Here is an 18,079-nt window from a genome sequence, read left to right as displayed (position 1 = left end):
CGAACCTGAAGCTTAAATCATGAGCAAAAGGGAAGAGGAAGAGGAACATGCTGAGGGGTCTTTGCTAAGGAAAATAATTCAAATCACAAACAGAAAATCAGGTAATAGAATTGAAAGTTAATTTAGAATGGGAAATTAAATCACAACAATATAATTCAGGTCCCTTTCTTCTGATACCTGTTTAGGCAATTTACCAGACACGTTTGTATGGAAATGATTCCAGATTGCAGCCTGGCTCTGCCACCCCACCTGGGACTCTCCGCAAGCCCCGAAATTCCCCTCAAGAGCAGCAGTCTAGGCGAGTGACATTGGCTTCGCAGTAAATCCCCCTCTGCCCTGACCTCACCTCCTATCACCTCCCCACTCTTTTCACCTCCTTGCTGTTCCCCACACCAAGTCTGTACCCACCATAGGGCTTTTCCACTTAGTGTTTCATGAGCTTGAAGTATTCCATCCTTAGCTATTCACACAGCCCGCCCTCTCATTTCCTTTAGGTCTCTGCTTAAATGTCATTTCATCGGAGCAGCCTGACTATCCTATAAACCCCCAGACCCCTCTCCCACACTTCCCATTCTCTTTACCCTGCTTTAATCGTCTCTGCGACCCTTACCACCAGCTGACATAGTATGCGTACACATGTTCAGTTGTTCATTACCTGTCTCCCTCCTTTATTTAGAACGGAAAATTCAGGAGGACAGGGACGTTGTTTTGTTTCTGACACGTACACCCAGTACCTAGAACAGTGCCTGGCCCTTGATAGACACTGAAAAAAGTGTTGAATGAATGAATACAAACTGAATGACAGGGAAGCCCTACCATTTTTTAACATGGAATCGATTCTTTAAGGAAATAACCACTCCACGCGCTCAGCCCCTCTCCTCATTCCTCACTCCATACACCTACTAGGAGGTGTGTGGCAGCCATTGTTTTGACTGCCCGGCATGTCTCCACATCATCCTCTCCTCAGTCCCGCTCGGCTTCTGCTGGGAACCCATTTCCTGGCCCCCAGGGATAAGAAGCACACATTCCAGGCTTGGGTAATGGGAGTGCTCCCGAGTGATTGGTCAGAGATGAGATCATGGCCTAAACTTGGCCAAGCGGAGATCTCCTCAAGATCATTCTCACTGGAGATGGGGCAGAGGAAGAATCCCCTAGACTGCTGTGTTGCATCGTTCAGCTAGCAGTTGGTGCGTCAAGGGCTTTGGGGGATGTGTTTTCCCTAGACAGAGGCAGAAATGGAGTGAAAGAAAGGCACCCCAGTGGCGTGGAGCCCTGGGTCCAGTCTCTGGAGTTCCTCTGCTTCCTCCAGCTTTTGCTCTTCCTCTTTCTTCAGCCCAGGAGCTCTCCCAGCATCCTTCCAACACATTTATTTCTGCTTTAACAGAGGCCAGCTGGGCTCCTGTCACTCAAGTTTAAACCTCCTCACAGGCGCTGGGTGGGTCAGCGAGGATGCGATGATGACGTGGACTGTATCCTTGACCTCAAGGAACTTACAGCCTCCAGGCAGAGACAGGGAGGGAAAATGATTTGCAGTATGAACTTACATAATGGACGTGGGACTCAGCAGAATCAAAGCTCTGACACGTCTCTCGTGGCATTGGTCAACTTCTTTCATTCTTATGGCGATTTTCTGTTCAAAGCAACCTAAGTATCAAAAATAATATTGCCCATGATCAAATCAATAAATACCAACTGCGCACCTACTATGTGCGAGGCTCAGCATACCTGCTGTGATACAGACCTATAGAACATTCTAAGAGGGGTAGGTGTACTTCTAAAAAATAACAAAGAATACATGGTGAATATAAAATGAAGTCATAGGGACAATCTATTCCTATCTATGTCTTTCGATAAGAGCATGGTGGCTGAGAGTGTAGGCTTTGGAACCCCTGCTTTGTCACTCCCGTGTGACCTTGGGCAAAGTCACTTAACCTCTGTGAGATTTCAGTGTCCTCTGTAAACTGGATAATGTAACAGTATTTATTTCACAGGGTTGTTGGGAAGATTAAATGAGTTGATATGAGTAAAACACTTAGAATAGCACATAGTGAGTCCTTAATGTTAGCAAGCAATATTATATCTAAATCATATAGATTATAAACTCTTCAAAAGCAGGAGGCCTTGCCTTTTTTGTAGCTCAGCTAACATGTAGAGACCACTCTAGATTTTTCTACTTGCTTGGCTCAGCAGTATTAATTTATTAGCAGATGCAGGCATTGTCTTGCTTGCTGGTTCCTCCATCTGCTCTAAATTTAGTACTAAATAAAGACAGCTGTGGGGGTGGAGTAGGTTTTAGAGATATCTGGTCCAAATTCATTGGGTTTTTGTTTTGTTCGAAAGCTGTAATTCAGAGAGAGTTTAGAAGCATGTGGTGAAGACCATTTTTAGGCATGTTTTGCAGAAATTTGTAGCATCTATTTACATTGTATGTGCATCCATACTTTAAGTCTTCAACCGTTTGCATATAGTAATATCCTAACTGATGTTCCAAATTTGATGCTACTCTATATGTGAACCGGCATATTTCCTAACTCATTATAATATATGCATATGAAATAAGTTGGTTTATAAAAAAGTAATTCACTTTTTCGATCTTGGTAAGTAGAGTGGTCCCAATCCCACAGTCCCAGGTTTAAGGGAAGGTCAAATGTCACCTCCTCAGACAGCTGTCCTTATCACCCTATCTAAAATAGTACTCCATCCCTCTCTCCAAACCTAATCACTCTCTATGGTCTTTTCTTAAATAGCAGTTATTACTATTTAATTATATTATTCTGTTGGCTCCATGTTTGTTGTCTGTATCACCCACTAGAATGGACGCTCTTTATGGATAAGGAATTTGATACATACACCATTATTCCCCCATCTAGAGCAGTGCCTGGCAAACAGTACACAAATTTTTGTTGGATTATGAGATTTTCATTTAACCCTCAGGGAAAAAATTTTAAACAAATGTGATGATACCTACCTTTCCAGAGGAAGTAACTGAAGCTGAGAAAGATTCAGTAACTTGTCCAGGAACACACATGGTGGCACCAGGGTTTGAACACTTGTCCCTTTGATGCCCAAGCCTATCACAATCTCCACCTCACTGCTACTATCTCCTAATGAAGTAGGTCTAAGCACACAGAACAGCAGGAAGTCAAGGATGAGATCCGCTGGGATGGAGTCACTGGGCTGCATGGATGGGATGCGAGGGAGGGGGCGAGGACAAACCTCAGGCCTGGGCCTGATTGTCCACAGTGGCCTTTTCCTTGGCTGAAGAATCAATTCTAATTTGCTCCTGGGGGAGCAGTGATGATGGAGGGCGGACTACAGGGGAGGACAGGGTAAGCCCACATTCCTGGGCCTTTGGGTCAAACCTTCCAATAAAGAATGCTTTCCAAGGAGCCTTTGTGGACTGTGGTTAAGACCTGTGTCAGCAGCTAACCCGGGTAGCCTCAGGCAAGCTCGGAAGAACTCCCAGTGCTCTGTGTGCTGGGGAGGGCAGACAGGTGTCCAGGCTGGAGAGGGGCTTTTGAGTCAGGGCATCTTTCTTAGAGAGGATCAGTGTTATTTTTAAAGCAGGTAGGAGCTGAACCGAAAACAAGCCTCCCTAAAATGGAGAAAGGAGGGAAACAGCTACACCACCACTGGCCTCAGGGGCCTGTGGCCCTGTGGATGTTGAGTTCTTATTTCCTTGCTGATGAAATGTGCGTGCTTAGATGCCCAGGTACCCAAGTTTTGGAGGAGGCTTGCTTGGCCCCAGCACGTTTTAGGAGCAAATCCTGCAGGGCTTCTCCAACGGGTCAGTGGGTCACCATGTAGGGCAGGCTCTGCAAGCTGTAAAGCCCTTCACAGGCGGGAGGGAGCACCGAGGGCAGGAAGTTTGGGGAGAGTTAAAAGGCAGCAGCTGGGTGCAGCTGGTCAGAAGTGCCAGGGAAGTGAAAGTCAGCCAGGGAAAGGGGAAGAAGCAAAAGCCAAGAGGCAGCAACCAGCACTGGGCGAAAGGGAAAGAAAAATCTCAGAACTGCAAGTGTTCTGGGGCCTGCAGAGAGGTGAGGGCTCTGCGGGCCACCTTGGAGGAGGGAGACTGAAAAGGCTGGATCTTGGAACCAGCCAGCCTTATCCTTCACTTACCTGGTTTCTGAGTTTTTTACATAAATATGTGGTATGTGCTGCTCAAATGCTCACAGCATCCTTCTGCAAATACCTCATTTCCACCTCTAAAAGGGAGCACTTGATTATCCCTCAACTTTTCAAAAAACTAGTGACTGAAAGTTTTGTTCATGGTAAAGTGAATTATTTTCCTTAAGGTCTCCCAAGAAAATACTTTTAAAATAAGGAAAGATTTTGGTGATGTTAAGGTAAGATATTCCCCCCTCTCCCCCGCAGAGTTGAAAGCTAAAAAGCCTTCACACCAATATCCATTACAAGATTCTTTGTCACTAAAATGAGGTCACAGCACTAATGCCAACTGTTATTTAAAAATGTTTTGTGTTGTTTGCTTTTGATGAAATTGTCATTTCTAGCACTCCCTGCCTGCAATGTTCTGTCTTTTGCCTGTGACACTGAGACTGTCAGATGCTGAGCTCACTTGTTGGACTGAAAACTGTCTAGATTTAAGGTTGATTTGGAATCTCTGGGAGGAAGGGAAAAACTGGGTAAATGATAACTGTTTCAGTTAATATCCTTTACCATTCAATTCCTCTCTCTAAAGTATGGCACGCCGTAGGATCACTGCATGTTTACTAAATAAAAGGATGCTTGAAAAAGGAAAGATGAACATCTCATTGCAAAGCCCTTGAAGTATGTAGAATCACAACTGTGGACTGTCTCCTAAAACACGTACTGTTCCTTTCCATTATTCTCCTCCCCACAAAGTTTGAAGTTTAAGCTCTAGAGGTCTGGGCCCTAGAGTCTAGGGCTTTGTCTCTGGAACTGCTGCCTGGGGACCAGCAGTATCAGCCTCATCTGGGAGCTTGTGAGAAATGTAGACTCTCCAGCCCAACTTGGATCCCCTGAATCAGAACCTGCATTTTTAACAAGATCCAGGGCCAGATGGGTATGTGTGTGGGGGCGTGGGGGGCAGGGAACAAGCACAGCCTAAGAGTGAGTGGCCCCCAGGGGTTCCTTAAATTTTGCACCCTCGGAGCTTTGCCTGCCTCACCCTACTCCTGGCTCTGCATACACGTATTGCAGTTAATCAAACTCAGGAAATCGACCATTGATTCAATACAATTATCTAATCTATTATCCATATTTCAATGTTGTTGATTGTCCCAATAATGTCCTTTGTAGCAAGTCTTTTTCATACCCAATTCCGGATCATGCATAGCATTTAATTGTCCTATCTATTGGATTTCTTTCAATATGGAACAATTCTTCAGTCTTTCTTTGTCTTGCAGAACATTGATATTTTTGAAAAATGTAGACCAGTTATTTTACAGAAAATCCCTCAATATGGGGACAAGTTATTCTTAATCTCTTGATGGTTCAGTGTCACCACCTACAGATTGAGAATTAATTCCTGCTTCATGTTGAATCAAATAAATAAAGACATGTAATCGACTTGGCATACAGCAAGTATAGGGGGACTGAAAAGTCGCTAACACTGACTGGCCTTTGGTCAGTACCATGCCGCGTGCTTTATATACATCATTTCATTGAATCCTCCCTACAGCTCTGTGACACAGGCGCTGTTTTCACCCCCATTTCTCAGATGAAGAAACGGATACTTAGAATAGTTTGTCCAAGGTCCCATAGCCACTAAGGAGTGAAATGGGGACCTGAGCCAAGTCAGTCTGCCTCCAAGGCCTATTTGCTTAGTAACCATGCTAGTGATACTTACCTAAAATGTAAATTTTTAAGATAAATTTTACATAACATAAAATTCACCATTTTAACTGTTTTCTCTTTCCCCCAACTTTATTGACAAATGATTGACATATGACATTGTGTAAGTTTAAGGTGTACAATGTGATGATTCGACGTATGTATATAATGCAAACTGACTACCATTGTAAGGTTAGTTAACACATATATCACCTCACATAATTACTATTTCTCTTATGGTGAGAACACTTAAGATCTATTCTCTTAGCAACTTTCAAATATACAATACAGCATTGTTAATTATAGTTACCATTCTATATATTAGATCCCCAGAACTCATTCATGTTATAACTGGAAATTTGTACCCTTTGACCAACATCTCCCCATTTAGCCCACCTCCCAGCCCCTGGCAACCATCACTTTGTTTCTATGAGTTTTAACCATTTTAAAGTATACAGTTCAATGTCTTTTAGTATATTCTCAATGCTGTACAACCATCAGCACCATCTAGTTCCAGAACACTTCCATCATCCCCAAAAGAAGCCCCGTATCTCCCAATTCCTCTTTCTCCTATCCCCTGACAACCACTAATCTACTTTCTGTTTCTATGGATTTTCATATACAAACAATGGAATACTACTGAATAATAACATAAAGGAACTAACTACTGATACACACAATAACATTTTGGATTTCAAAAGCATCATGCTGAGTGAATGGATCCAGATACAAAAAAACTGCACACTGTAAGATTCCACTGTGGTTTTCCAGGAAACTCTAGAAAAATCAAAACCTGAGTAACAGGAAGTGTATGTCAGTGGCTGCCTAGGGCCAGGAGTATGGGGGTGGGGACGGACTACAAAGGTCCACGAGGGAACCTTTCGGAGTGACAGAAATGTCCTACAACTTGATTGTGTGCTAGTTGCACAATGTATACTCATCATACTTACCAAACTCATCTAACTCTCTACTGAAAGAAGTTTATAAATGTAAATTATACCTCAATAAAACTTAAAAACAACAACCCCAAACAACAACAACAAAAACAAACGTATCTGTTCCCCAATGAAGTTCAAATCGTCATACTTGGGCCCCAAATCTACCTCCCCAGTCTCATCTCCGTCCCCTCTCCTCCATGCATTCATTCCACAGACATTCTCAGCCACTTGCTGTGTGTAGACCCAGCGTTAGGCACTCAGAGAAAGTGAGGAAAGAATATCTGTCTTCAGGGAACTCACAGCCTAGTCTGGGAGCAGAAAAGACACCCACACCTGACAAACATCAGGGATCCTAGAGGGTCACTGAGTCTTAAAGGAGAAGAATAAAAAGATACATGCCAGTCACTTTGAATTTTAAGTTTGAGTCATTTCAGTTTAATTTTTTGAGTAGGTAATACATTTACATAATTCACAAATAAAATTATACAGTGAAAAACTCCTCCCACCCATCCCCCATCTGCCCAGTTCCCACTCTACCCCATGCAACAATAGTTGTTTAAAATACGTATTATCTTTCCTTCTTTTTAATATAGGACAAATACGTATTCTCTTCCCTCCTTTATAAGTGTGTCATAATAGACACGTTCTGGACCTTGCTTTGTCATTTGGCAGTAACCTTTGAGATTTTTCCATGTAGGTACAACGAAAAATTTCACTCTATTTTACAGTTACCTATTGTTCTGTTTATGGATGTGTCATAATTCACTTATCCAATCTCCTTTTGGTAAACATTTACTTCCAACAGTCTGTGATGGTAAACAATGCTGTAATGTGTAACCTCTTACAAATGATGTTTATGTTTTGTTTTGTAGGTGGCAAGTATATCTGTAGCTACGTACTGATTTTTTTTTTTTCACCATGCCACAAATACACCAACCACTTTCATCTCTCTCGGCTGTTTTCTCTGCCTAGAAAGCTCCCCACTGAGTCCTCATCTATTGGCAAACTCCTACTTTACCTCCTTCAGCGTACCTGCTACTTTCTTGTGAAGCCATCTGAATCCTCCCCAGCAAGATTAGGTTGCTGCTTCTCTTTTCTCTCCAAATATTCCATTACCACATTATCACACTGGTCCAGTCACACTTCACTCTTTCCCCACTGGCCTGGGAGCTACCGAAGGGCATGTGCTGGGTAGATTTCTCCCCGGATCCCTTAGGACCTGCTATCTGTATTGAGTAAAAGGTTCATTGCATGGATGGTTAGGGCTGGCAATGGGGTGTTGTACTGCTCCTGCCCCTCACTTTCAGCTGCCTCCCAGCCTCTGTGAATACTTAGAGGACTGCTGCCAGACAAAGGTGGGCTGTAATTTCCCTTCCCGGCCCACCTAATTCCTTCCTGCCTGCCTCCACCCATTTCTCCCCTTGGGATTCTCTCCACAGCTGTCCTTGTGGACCTTGTTGGATCTGGCATGGATTGCAGCTACTATAACTTTTTAGAAAATAAACAAGTAAGTAAGTAAATAAATAAATAAATATATAAATAAATGAAATAAAGCATTGGCTCCACCCATCTTCTCTCTTCTTCCTTAAGTCTTGGCCTCCTCTGAAGCTGAAAGAACAAATCACTTGATAGTCAAATGTACATTGGTCACCCTCAGACATCACTTCCCACATTTTAAGCCAAAGGAGATGACAGACTTTATTATAGTACTTATAGGAATGTGGGAAACACTATAATATTCAGGCTAATTAATGCTGATTGATTTCCAAGGACAACTTGAGTCATTTTTAAAAACATTGGGTTAACTCTAAAATGTCGTGATGCTAAGGTGTGCCTGGAGCTGTCCGTTGCTAGGTCCTTTCCATGTTAATGTGTTATTCCGTTCTTCCTAGATGGGCCATGCTGGAGGTGAGAGCCTCTGTCTCCACCTCTGGATCAAGCTGCCATTCAAATGAGGTGGAGTCATCAAAGAAAAGAAAAGGGAAAGAAAACTTGCAAGCCTTTGCCAGCCCAGATCAGAGATGTTTCTCCTGGAGAAGTCTCAGGAAAGGTGGTAGTTCCCTCAGAGTGCCCTGGAACTTGCTTGCTTACCTCCTCAAAGAAATTTGCGAAACTATGTTTCTTCTTGTTATTTTAAAGGTCAGATCTAAAATGATTTATTTTGTTTAAATAATGGCAAAGCTTGTCATTTCTGACATAAGTATTGGCATTTTAAAATAAGATTGTTACATCATTCTTTAAGCGTATCCAAGGGAATCTAAAGATCATAATGCATCCATCATCTATTTAAAAAATACATGAACAAGCTTTTTTTTTTTTTTTTTAAAGAAGTTTTACATCACTCTTTTTCTCCTTATCTTGCCCCTGAACATTTTAATATAAGATTTTACGCTGGGAAGTTTTATCGATTGACCTATCATATTTCCCTCCAAAAATTTTAAAAAGAATCTTTTGACTGAGTTTCTAAGTTTAAAAACCTCATCTTGATTTTTTTGTTGATACAATTTTGAATACCTAATTGATCTGAACAACATAGAATATTACAAATTTTGATAAACTATTAAAATGTAAGCCTAGAATATTTTTGCTGGAATGAAATAGGATTCAGAGTCACCTCTATTCCTAGTTTTCATTTAATGGACAGAAGCATGAAACACCTTATTCGTTCATTCAACAAGTATTTATTGAGCATCACCTGTGTCAATAGGTATCTAGGCACTTGGAATACATTAGTAAACACCGATAAGTCCCTGCCTTCGTGGAGCTTACATTCTGGGGGGGGGGGGGGATAGACAATAAGCTATAACTCGTAAGTAAATAATCGAGTATGTTAGAAGAGCTATGAGGAAAGAGAGCCGGGTAAGGGGGATCTGAGGTGCAGAGGGGAGGTTCAGAATGGGTTGTGATTTTAACAAAGTCATTAAGAAGGCGACATTTGATTAAAGTAAGGTGAGGGAGCTAGTAATGCAGACATCTAGGGGAAATGTGTTCCAGGCAGAAGGACAGCCAATTGCAAAAGCCCTAACTTGGGAACACGGCTGGTATCTTCTAGGGTTAACAAAGTAGGGCAGTCAGTCAGGCTGCAGCAGAGTCATCCAAGAGGAGAATAACAGGAGATGAGATTAGAGAGCTAATGTTGGGGGTAGGGCGGTGGTACCCCCACCTGTGTCAAGGTCTTGTAGAATCCTGTAGGCTGTTGTTAAGGACACAGACTTTTACTCTGAGTGACATGAGAAGCCACTGGGATTTAAGCAGAGGCGTGATATGATCCGACAGGTTTTAGGAGGGTCACTCTGGTTATTATGTTAAGAATAGACTCCAAAGGGCAAGATGGAGAGCTGGGAGAGCTTTTAGAAGACGAATCCAAGCATGAGATGATGGTGGCTCAAACCAGGGGTACAGTGGACGTGGTGAAGGGTTCTCTGACTCTGGACTAGAAGTGAGATGTAAAAGAAAGAGGGAAGTCCAGCATGACTCGAGGATTTTTGGTCTGAGTAATATGAAGGGCGGACTTGTCATCAACTGAGATAGGGCAGTTGGTGGGTTGAAGCTTGAGGAAGGTTGCCGTTCAGTGTGTGGCATGCTGAGTATGAGATGTGCAGTGGACTGCTGGGTATCAGGATCTGGAGTTCAGGTGGCGATCTGAGCTGAAGATATAAATTAGGGAGCTGTCATTATAATGATGATATCATACATCTTAGATGGTATTGAAAGTCAGGAGACTTGATGAGATCACCAATGACAAGAGAAAAAAATCCAAGGAATGGGCCCTGGGCCATTAGAAGGTTAAGAGGTCTGGGAGAAGAGATGGAATCAACAACGAAGAAAGAGGGACCAATGAGGAAGGAGAAAAACCAAGAGGGCGCAGTTAAAATGAAAAAAGGTGAATCAAGTGATTAGCTGTGGCAGCTATTGCAGACAGGTCAATTAAGATGAGCTGAGATTAGGTCATTGGATTGAGGCAATGCGAAGTTCATTGTTGACCTTGACAAGAGGAGTTTTGATAGAGCGTTAAGGATGAAGGCAAGAATGGGTTAAAGAGAAGGTGGGAGACCCTCTCAGTTGGAAATCTAAAATATGCTACATACTTAACCTTTGTATTATGATTTGATTACATACGAATGTAGTCTTATACACATTGTGTTTGTCATGTTTTTAACTTTATATAAATTGTATCTTATGGCATCTATTCTGCTGCTACAGAATGGGCAAAGAAGTAGAGACAGAAATTATAGAAAACGCTTTTAGAAGTTTTGTTGCAAAGGAAGTGGAGACATGGGGCAGTGGGTGACAGTGGAAGTGGGTCAAAGAGAAGATTTTTGTAGGATTGGAGAAATAACAGCTGCTTGTAAGCTTAAAGGAGTGACCCAGTGTTGTCACACCGCTGCCTTCCCGTTTGTCCCCTCGTACCTACCCCTAAAAAGAAAGAAGAGTCTGTGAGACTATTCCTTTCAGGGACATTGCTTCACCTTTATGCTATTTCCTTGTTTGGCCCCAAAGGATGGCTGGCTAGCCAATGATGGGTAAGATTCCTCAAGAAAGGAACGACCTAAGACAGGCACAGTCGTGTGGGGACCACCAGGAGAAGTCACAGGGATGACAGAGGTGGGCATAGACCCCCACCTTCCCCCGTCTAAGGAGAGCTTCTGCCTCTGTGGCTGTATTCCTTCCCACAACCTGCTTGGGAAGTGATTGTAGATGTGATAACATCAGTTCTCCATCTCAGTAAGTTTTCAACATAAAGGTTTTGTCCTCTGGGGAGGTACAAACAGTAATTATTTACACATCATGGGACTTTCGACAGGCAAGGGTGATTGGTTTGAACCAGTTTTCTGGTATGATGTATGAGACTCACAGACCGTAGTAAAAACAATGCTACTTCCTTGTATGTGCATCAATAAAAGCCACAAGGTGGCCTGATTCGGGGCTCTCAGTCCTTTGAGGCTGTGAGACCCTTGGCCCTGTTTCAAAACTTTCTTGATTTCTGTTTCTTTCTTAACCCTTCCCTGCCCCTTCTCATTCTCTCACTGCCCGTGTTGCGCTGGACGCGACAAGCCAGTAGAGAGGGAAACATTGGTAATATAGAAGAGGGGGGATAACTGCTGGCGTGACAGTGATGATCTTGATTAGACAGGGCAAGGCTGGGAGCTTGGACTTAGAAGAGGGACTGGTTTTAGCTAGGAACATGGAAAATGCACCGTGTACCGCAGGGGAAGATGAAGAAGAGGTTCCAGATGCTGATATGTGGCCAAGGGTAGGTGAGATAGTGGGAGTCTGCGGAAGTTTTCATCTCATTGCTTCAATTTTATCAATGAAATAAGCAAGGTTATTAACTGAGAATGAGGATGGGGGAAGAGGTGTAGATTAGAGGACAGAAAAGGTATGAAATCCAGAAGAATGGAGAAGGGAAGTAGGATACATGGGCAGCACGAAGGGCCCACTTGAGGTTCCCGGTGATGAAATTAAAGTGAAACTAGTCAGTGTGATTGTGTTTTTCTCTATCCATGTTCAGATACATGGTGGTGGCGTGGAGTAAGTAGGCGGAGAACTGGCTTGAATCAGGTCTGTGGTTTTGCTGAGCAAGCACGACAAAAGGGGAGTAGAGTAAGGGGATTCAGAGTGTGTGCAAGGGAGTGATTATGATTGGCCAGGGTAAGGATGAGAGAAAGTGGATACGCGGGTTGAAGAATTGTTGGAGTTAGAGTACGATAGGGAAATATGGAAACATGAGGTGGTGTTCAGAGCATGACATGTTTGAAATTGTGATGATGAAGAAATTGCAGAGTTTGATAAGGTTTCTGTGATTATGCCCATGGGAGCAAGTGGCTGAGTTAGGGCAGGACAAGGTCCTTGAAGGAAAAATCAAGGAACTGAGAGATCAGGGTAATGGGGGAGATCATCTAACTATATATTAATATCATATTAAGACAGAAGTGGTATTGAAGTGACTGACAGGAGCCAATGGTTAAAAAATGAAGGAGAGGGGGTGGCCAGTTAGCTCAGTTGGTTAGAGTGCGGAGCTCTTAATAACAAGGTTGCCGGTTCGATCCCCACAGAGGCCACTGTGAGCTGCACCCTCCACAACTAGATTGAAACAATGACTTGACTTGGAGCTGATGGGTCCTGGAAAAACACACTTAAATAAATAAAAGTTTTAAAAAAATGAAAGAGAATGAGAATAAGATGACAGGTACTGGATAACAAGATTTAAAGCTGCAGGTTAATAGGGAGGAGAGAGGGAGATGGTCTGGCAGCGATGTTGAGGAGCAAGGAGAACACCTACCTCACCTCCAGACACAGTCTAAGGGGCTCATGGTTGAAAATACAATTGAGGGGGAAAGGGAAGCAGTGTGCCAGGGGAAAATCAGGTTTCCCTTAGCAAGAAGATGAAGGGAACCTGAAGAAAAATTCTGAGATTGAGCTTAGAGGGATTGTAATTTTGCACAAATAATTAGAAGGTGCAGTGGATAGACTCGTTCTAATGTGTTCCTGTATGATCCCCCCTCCTGGTATTCATGCCCTTGTGTAGTCTCCTTCCCTATGATTTGCTTCTGGCCAAGAGTATTGCAAAAGTGACAGGATGTATGTGATTATGTTACATAAGGATGTAACCAGTGTCTTAGACTCTCCCCCTTGCTGGCTTTGAAGAAGCCAGCTGCCATATTGTAACCTTCCCTATGGAGAGGGTCACATGTCAAAGAACTGAGGGAGCCGACAGCCAGCTAGGGACTAAAGCCTTCAGTCCTGCATCCTGCAGGGAACTAAGGGCTGCCAACAACCACAGGAGCTTGGAAGTGGATCCTTTCCCTGTCAAGCCTCACTTTGTGATCTTGCAGAGAACCCAGCTAAGCTATGCCTGGACTCCTGACCCACAGAAACTGTGAGCTAATACATTTGTGTTGTTTTAAGCTGCTGTGGCAATACTGTTATACAGCAATAGATAGCAAATACAGATGGGAATGGAAGTTTAGTTATAGCAATGTTACTCAACTCTTTTAACTCCAAGTGAGGTATCCTGCCCAAGAATCACATGTTGCTCTATCATCAAGTCACCTACTGTTGTTAGATCTTCCGAAAGACAGTTTTGAAAGGGGATGCTGTGTCTTCAGGTGCTTTCTGAAGCAGAGCAATTTCAGAAAACAGTAACTATAGCAGTGGAAGATCTGGAAATGAATTCCCTTAAAATTAGTCTTGGAAAGTCTTCATCAACCCCATGGATAAGGGGACATTAGTGAAGATGACCGTTTTAGAGGCTTTCTGGTAGAAGAGGGAAGAGCTCAGGCAAGGACTGTATGGGGCTAGGGGGTCGGGCACTGTGTTAAAGGTAGAGGGGAGACTAGGGAGTTTCCGGGGCATATAGCTTAAGAATCAGTTTAGAACTTTCTAATAATTCGCCTTAGTGGGATCCCCCAGCAGAAGTATTTCCTGGTTGGTGAAAATGTACATAATTAGTATCTTCTGAAACTTTTTAAATATAAAAGAAATACATGCTTCTTATAAAATTTTGAAGTAAAAGAAGTATGAAGTCAAAAGCAGAATGTATGCCCTGCCCAACAGGTAACCTAGTTAACAAGTGTGTTGTGGGTCCTCAAAGGTCCCTTCCAACTTTGACGTTCCACCTAAATCTCTTCCAACAAGAACCATTAACCTTTAGTAACACTGGTCAGGCTCTCAAACGTGTGATTCCTTGACTACCCCGTGCATCTCTTTAACCCAAGGGGGAGTCTCGCAAGTTTAAATACGTTTGAATCTAGTGATCCAGGGCTAGTGAAAGGGAAGGAAGGTGCAGACATCGACAGTTTCTTCTCAAAGTAAACCGCTAGCTGTTGAAGTCTAATTTTTGTGCCCACGGAGGTCCTCAAAAACAAGGCCCGGCTGGTCGCTAGTTATAAGCACTTACTGGACGCCCACTAGATGCCGAGTTCTCTCGCGCTGCTTGGGTACTTTTTTGCAAAGGGACGCCAATTTCTCTTGTGACCATTCCCTCCAAGCAGCCTTTCCCCCCACCATTACCGGGCAGCGCTTCCCTGCAGGGCCACAGCGCTGGATCCCAGACCTGGACTCCGGGCATCCCCTCGACTGGTGCGCCTCTGTGGGCGCCTGCGCAGAGAGACCCTCCCTTCACTCCGGGCGGGAGGCGGGGACAGCCTGGAGAAAGGAAAGCTGCGGGGGGGAGAGGGCCAGCCCTGAAATTACCCGGATGTGGTCTCCGCGCGCGCATGCTCAGTGTCCTCTCGACAAGTTGGCAGCAAAACCTCGGTCCTGGTCGTCGTCGCCGCTGCGGTAACGGAGCGGCTCGGGTGGCGGAGCTAGCGTTCGCGTCCGCCCGCTCTCGGGAGCCCCTTTCCTCTCTCCCTTCGGCTCCGTGGCCGCCTGGAGTAGGGGAGCGGGTGAGGGGAGCCGGGCGCCCCGCGAGAGAGGCCCCCCGCCGCGGGGCGGCCCGGGAGCTCGAGGCGGCCCGGCCCGCGCGGGCAGCTGCGCGGCCCCGAGGAGGGGCGGCCTGGCCTGGACGCTTCGAGGCGGGGGCCGAGGAGCGCTCCGGGCCGCCGGGGGAGCGACGGGCCCGGCGCCCCCGCGGACTAGCCCCGGCGGGAGAGCGAACTCGCCTCGCCATCGCCCGAGACCAGGTAACGCGCCCTGTCCCCTCCCCTTCCCCCGGCCGGGCCCGCGCACCCCGCCCGCGGCTTCCCCGCCCCGGGGCGGGCTCCCGGCGACGGCGGCAGGGAGCGCGCGGGAGGCCGGCGATCCGCCGGGAGAGCGAGCGGGGTCGCCTGATGGGCCTGGCCGGGCCAGCGGCCCTCAGGCAGGACGGGCCGGCCGCGGTGCCTCGCGTCCCTGGCGTTCCCGGGTCGGTCCTCCGGCCCCGAACTCCCTTCTCAGCTTGTCGCAGAATCAAGTGAAACTCGGACTGGGACTCCTGCTGCGGCTGCCGCTCCTCTTTGTTGTTCTGGAGTAGTTTCTCTGTCGTCCTCCCGGGCCGAGCGCGTTGGGTCGCCTGGAGCGTGTCTCCTTAGGTGTCTAAATGCAAATTGTAAATGGCTTGTCTTAATGTCTTTTCTCAAGCAAATTTTTGTTTTCTCTTTGTCCCTTATTTTCTCTCCATAGTTTAGGTTTCTGGCTTTGATTTGTTTACTTCTTAAGTATTGTAGGTGATGGCGGTATGCGGGAAACAATCTTAGCACCTAACTGATCCCTCCCCTAATAAAGAAATAAGACATAGTTTATCTTTTTCTCAGGATTACAAGTGCTGGGTGTGAAATTGGTGTAGGGTGGAGGGCGGTGGCTCCATCACTTACCCAAACTAGATTTTCAAAGAAATGGGTGTGTGTATTTAGCTAACTTGAAAGGTTTCTTTGCGGGTATAGAGACGTTTTAAAAAGCCCTGTTGAAGATTAATAACTATTTCTCTCTGAAAACCCTAGTGATTTTTAAAAATGAATATATTTATTTCTTATTATTTCGAATTTAGTTTCTAAACGCCTTTAGTTTTTCCACCATAGTTTAAGGTGAAACCCGGTTATTTAGGAAAAATAAATGTAAGATAGTGTGGAGTCATTTTGATTACTCTGAACTGGCTTTCTAAAGGCATGCAGTCTTGGCTAATTTTTGTTAACAACCTTTGACTTCTGACAGAATTTAGCATCCTTTTAGTCTTAGTAGCAGTTTGATTATTCCGGGTGTTTAAAAAAAGTAGGTTCAGAACTTTTGCTGGAAGAAACCATTTAGTCTTAATAGAAAATTCAGAAATACATACTTTCATAAAGTAATTTGATTTGAAACATTGCATTTGAATTTTTATTGTGGATTTCATAAATTGCCCTTGCCATGTTGTATCGAGACTATATTTCAGTTGAAATGTAGCATACCAAGTTGTAAGTGTGTTAACTTCTTTTTCTGTGAGGGGTTAACTTTTGGAAAGTTAGTACATGACATTTCAAGTTGTAAATGGTAGATATAATAACATTTTGAAATGATTTCTTATTAATGTTTTTTCCGTAACGTCATGATTTTTGTTTTCTTATATGGCTTTATTACAGAACAAATGTAATATATACAAGCCACACATTTAAGATTTGATGAATTATGTAGGTTTAAGTTGTTGAACTTAAAACTAAAAGATTTCTAGACAAAATTGATGCATCTTTTTGTGAGTATTAATAGAAGAGTCACAAAACGATATATCAATTTAATTGAAATGTTTGTTTGTTTGTTTTGCAGGTTTGGGGGAAGGTTTCTTTAAAGAGGTGTTGCATCTTAATTGTTTTATTTTTCAAGTGGGAGTGCCTAAGTAGAAAGTTCTTTTGTTCCACTGAGTGCCTTTATTTTAAATCTTGAGCTTAAAAAACAACTTCAATTTGGTTTCAGATTTAATGAAAATCTGTGCTGAGAAAGTCACTTTGAAATTTTTAAGTTTTATATGGATCATTGACCTGTTCTGATGGCGTTGCTACTTGAAGCAATTCTGCTTATATGAGGAAGCAGCAAATCTTATTTCTACAAACCTGTGCTTCACTGTCTTAAGTTACATTTTAGTTATTTCTCCATTTATGTGTGAATTCTTTTTTCTGCATTCCCCTTCAGATTCTCCCACCCCCCCGGAAAAAAAAAATTAAAGAGCAGTATAAAACTAATTTATGCTGCCCAGTCACACGCCAGCTTGGAAGTTGTTTTTTTCCTGAGTGAGCTGGTGTTATAGTAACATCATTAGACACTATTGTAATTGAGCTGTGAGTTCTTGAGCCTTCTACTAGGGCAGTTAACCCTATAGGACCTGCCTCGTTTATTATATTAAAAATGTATATTTAGTCTTGCCTAAAATTTTGCCTCTTTTGGTGAGAACATTTCATATGTTATTTGTCTTATGTTTAAACTTTACTTATTTCAGTTCTATTGTGTTCCTCTATAGCTCATGCCTAATTTTTTCTGTTTTCATTCAGTGATTTTAGAGTGAATGGTTTTTAAAAACATCTTATGTTAGCCATTTCAGTGCTCATTGTACATGTTTGGGTTTCTTTTTTTTTTTTTCCTTAGGCAGACTTTTGTTTTGTTTTGTTTTGTTTTGCTTAAGTGATGATTAAAGGTGACTCTGAGGTAATGTTTAATCATGTGTAAAACTAACTGGTTTCAATGATTTCATTTTCTACACTAAGTGAAAAAGTTAAAGCTGTTAGATCAGCATACATAGAATTTAATACAAGTTTGTGAAATTATAAAATTTTGGGTGTTTTGCTTGACAGTTGATGAAGATTTGATTGGTTTAAAAAGAAATTCAAACCCTTGACGAATATGTCTAGATATTTATTTGAGTGACTTTCAGTATGATACTG

The 18,079-nt window shown here is 43.4% G+C and overlaps 2 protein-coding genes across 5 annotated transcripts in view; one reads left to right on the top strand and one right to left on the bottom strand.

The window, feature by feature from the left end:
- Positions 1–592: 592 nt before the first annotated feature.
- Positions 593–16,579, bottom strand: LOC141573117 (uncharacterized). Its single transcript, XM_074339778.1, has 3 exons — positions 16,507–16,579; positions 14,949–15,761; positions 593–1,644 (listed from the first exon to the last, which is right to left on the bottom strand). The coding sequence occupies exons 1-3, from the start codon at positions 16,577–16,579 to the stop codon at positions 1,541–1,543; spliced, it is 990 nt and encodes a 329-aa protein (XP_074195879.1). The 3' UTR covers positions 593–1,540.
- The window catches only part of SMAD4 (SMAD family member 4), a 50,010-nt gene continuing 47,172 nt past the window's right edge, over positions 15,242–18,079 (top strand). For all 4 annotated transcript variants that reach the window (XR_012498748.1, XM_074339965.1, XM_074339963.1 and 1 more), the window contains exon 1: positions 15,242–15,379. The gene's annotated coding sequence lies outside the window, so the exon portion shown is untranslated. The remainder of the gene's footprint in view (positions 15,380–18,079) is intronic.

The sequence above is a fragment of the Rhinolophus sinicus genome, linkage group LG09 (assembly GCF_036562045.2).
Source record: "Rhinolophus sinicus isolate RSC01 linkage group LG09, ASM3656204v1, whole genome shotgun sequence".
NCBI classification, from domain to species: domain Eukaryota; kingdom Metazoa; phylum Chordata; class Mammalia; order Chiroptera; family Rhinolophidae; genus Rhinolophus; species Rhinolophus sinicus.
Note: the sequence above shows the minus strand (reverse complement) of the source record. Positions and strands in the feature narration are given on the sequence as shown.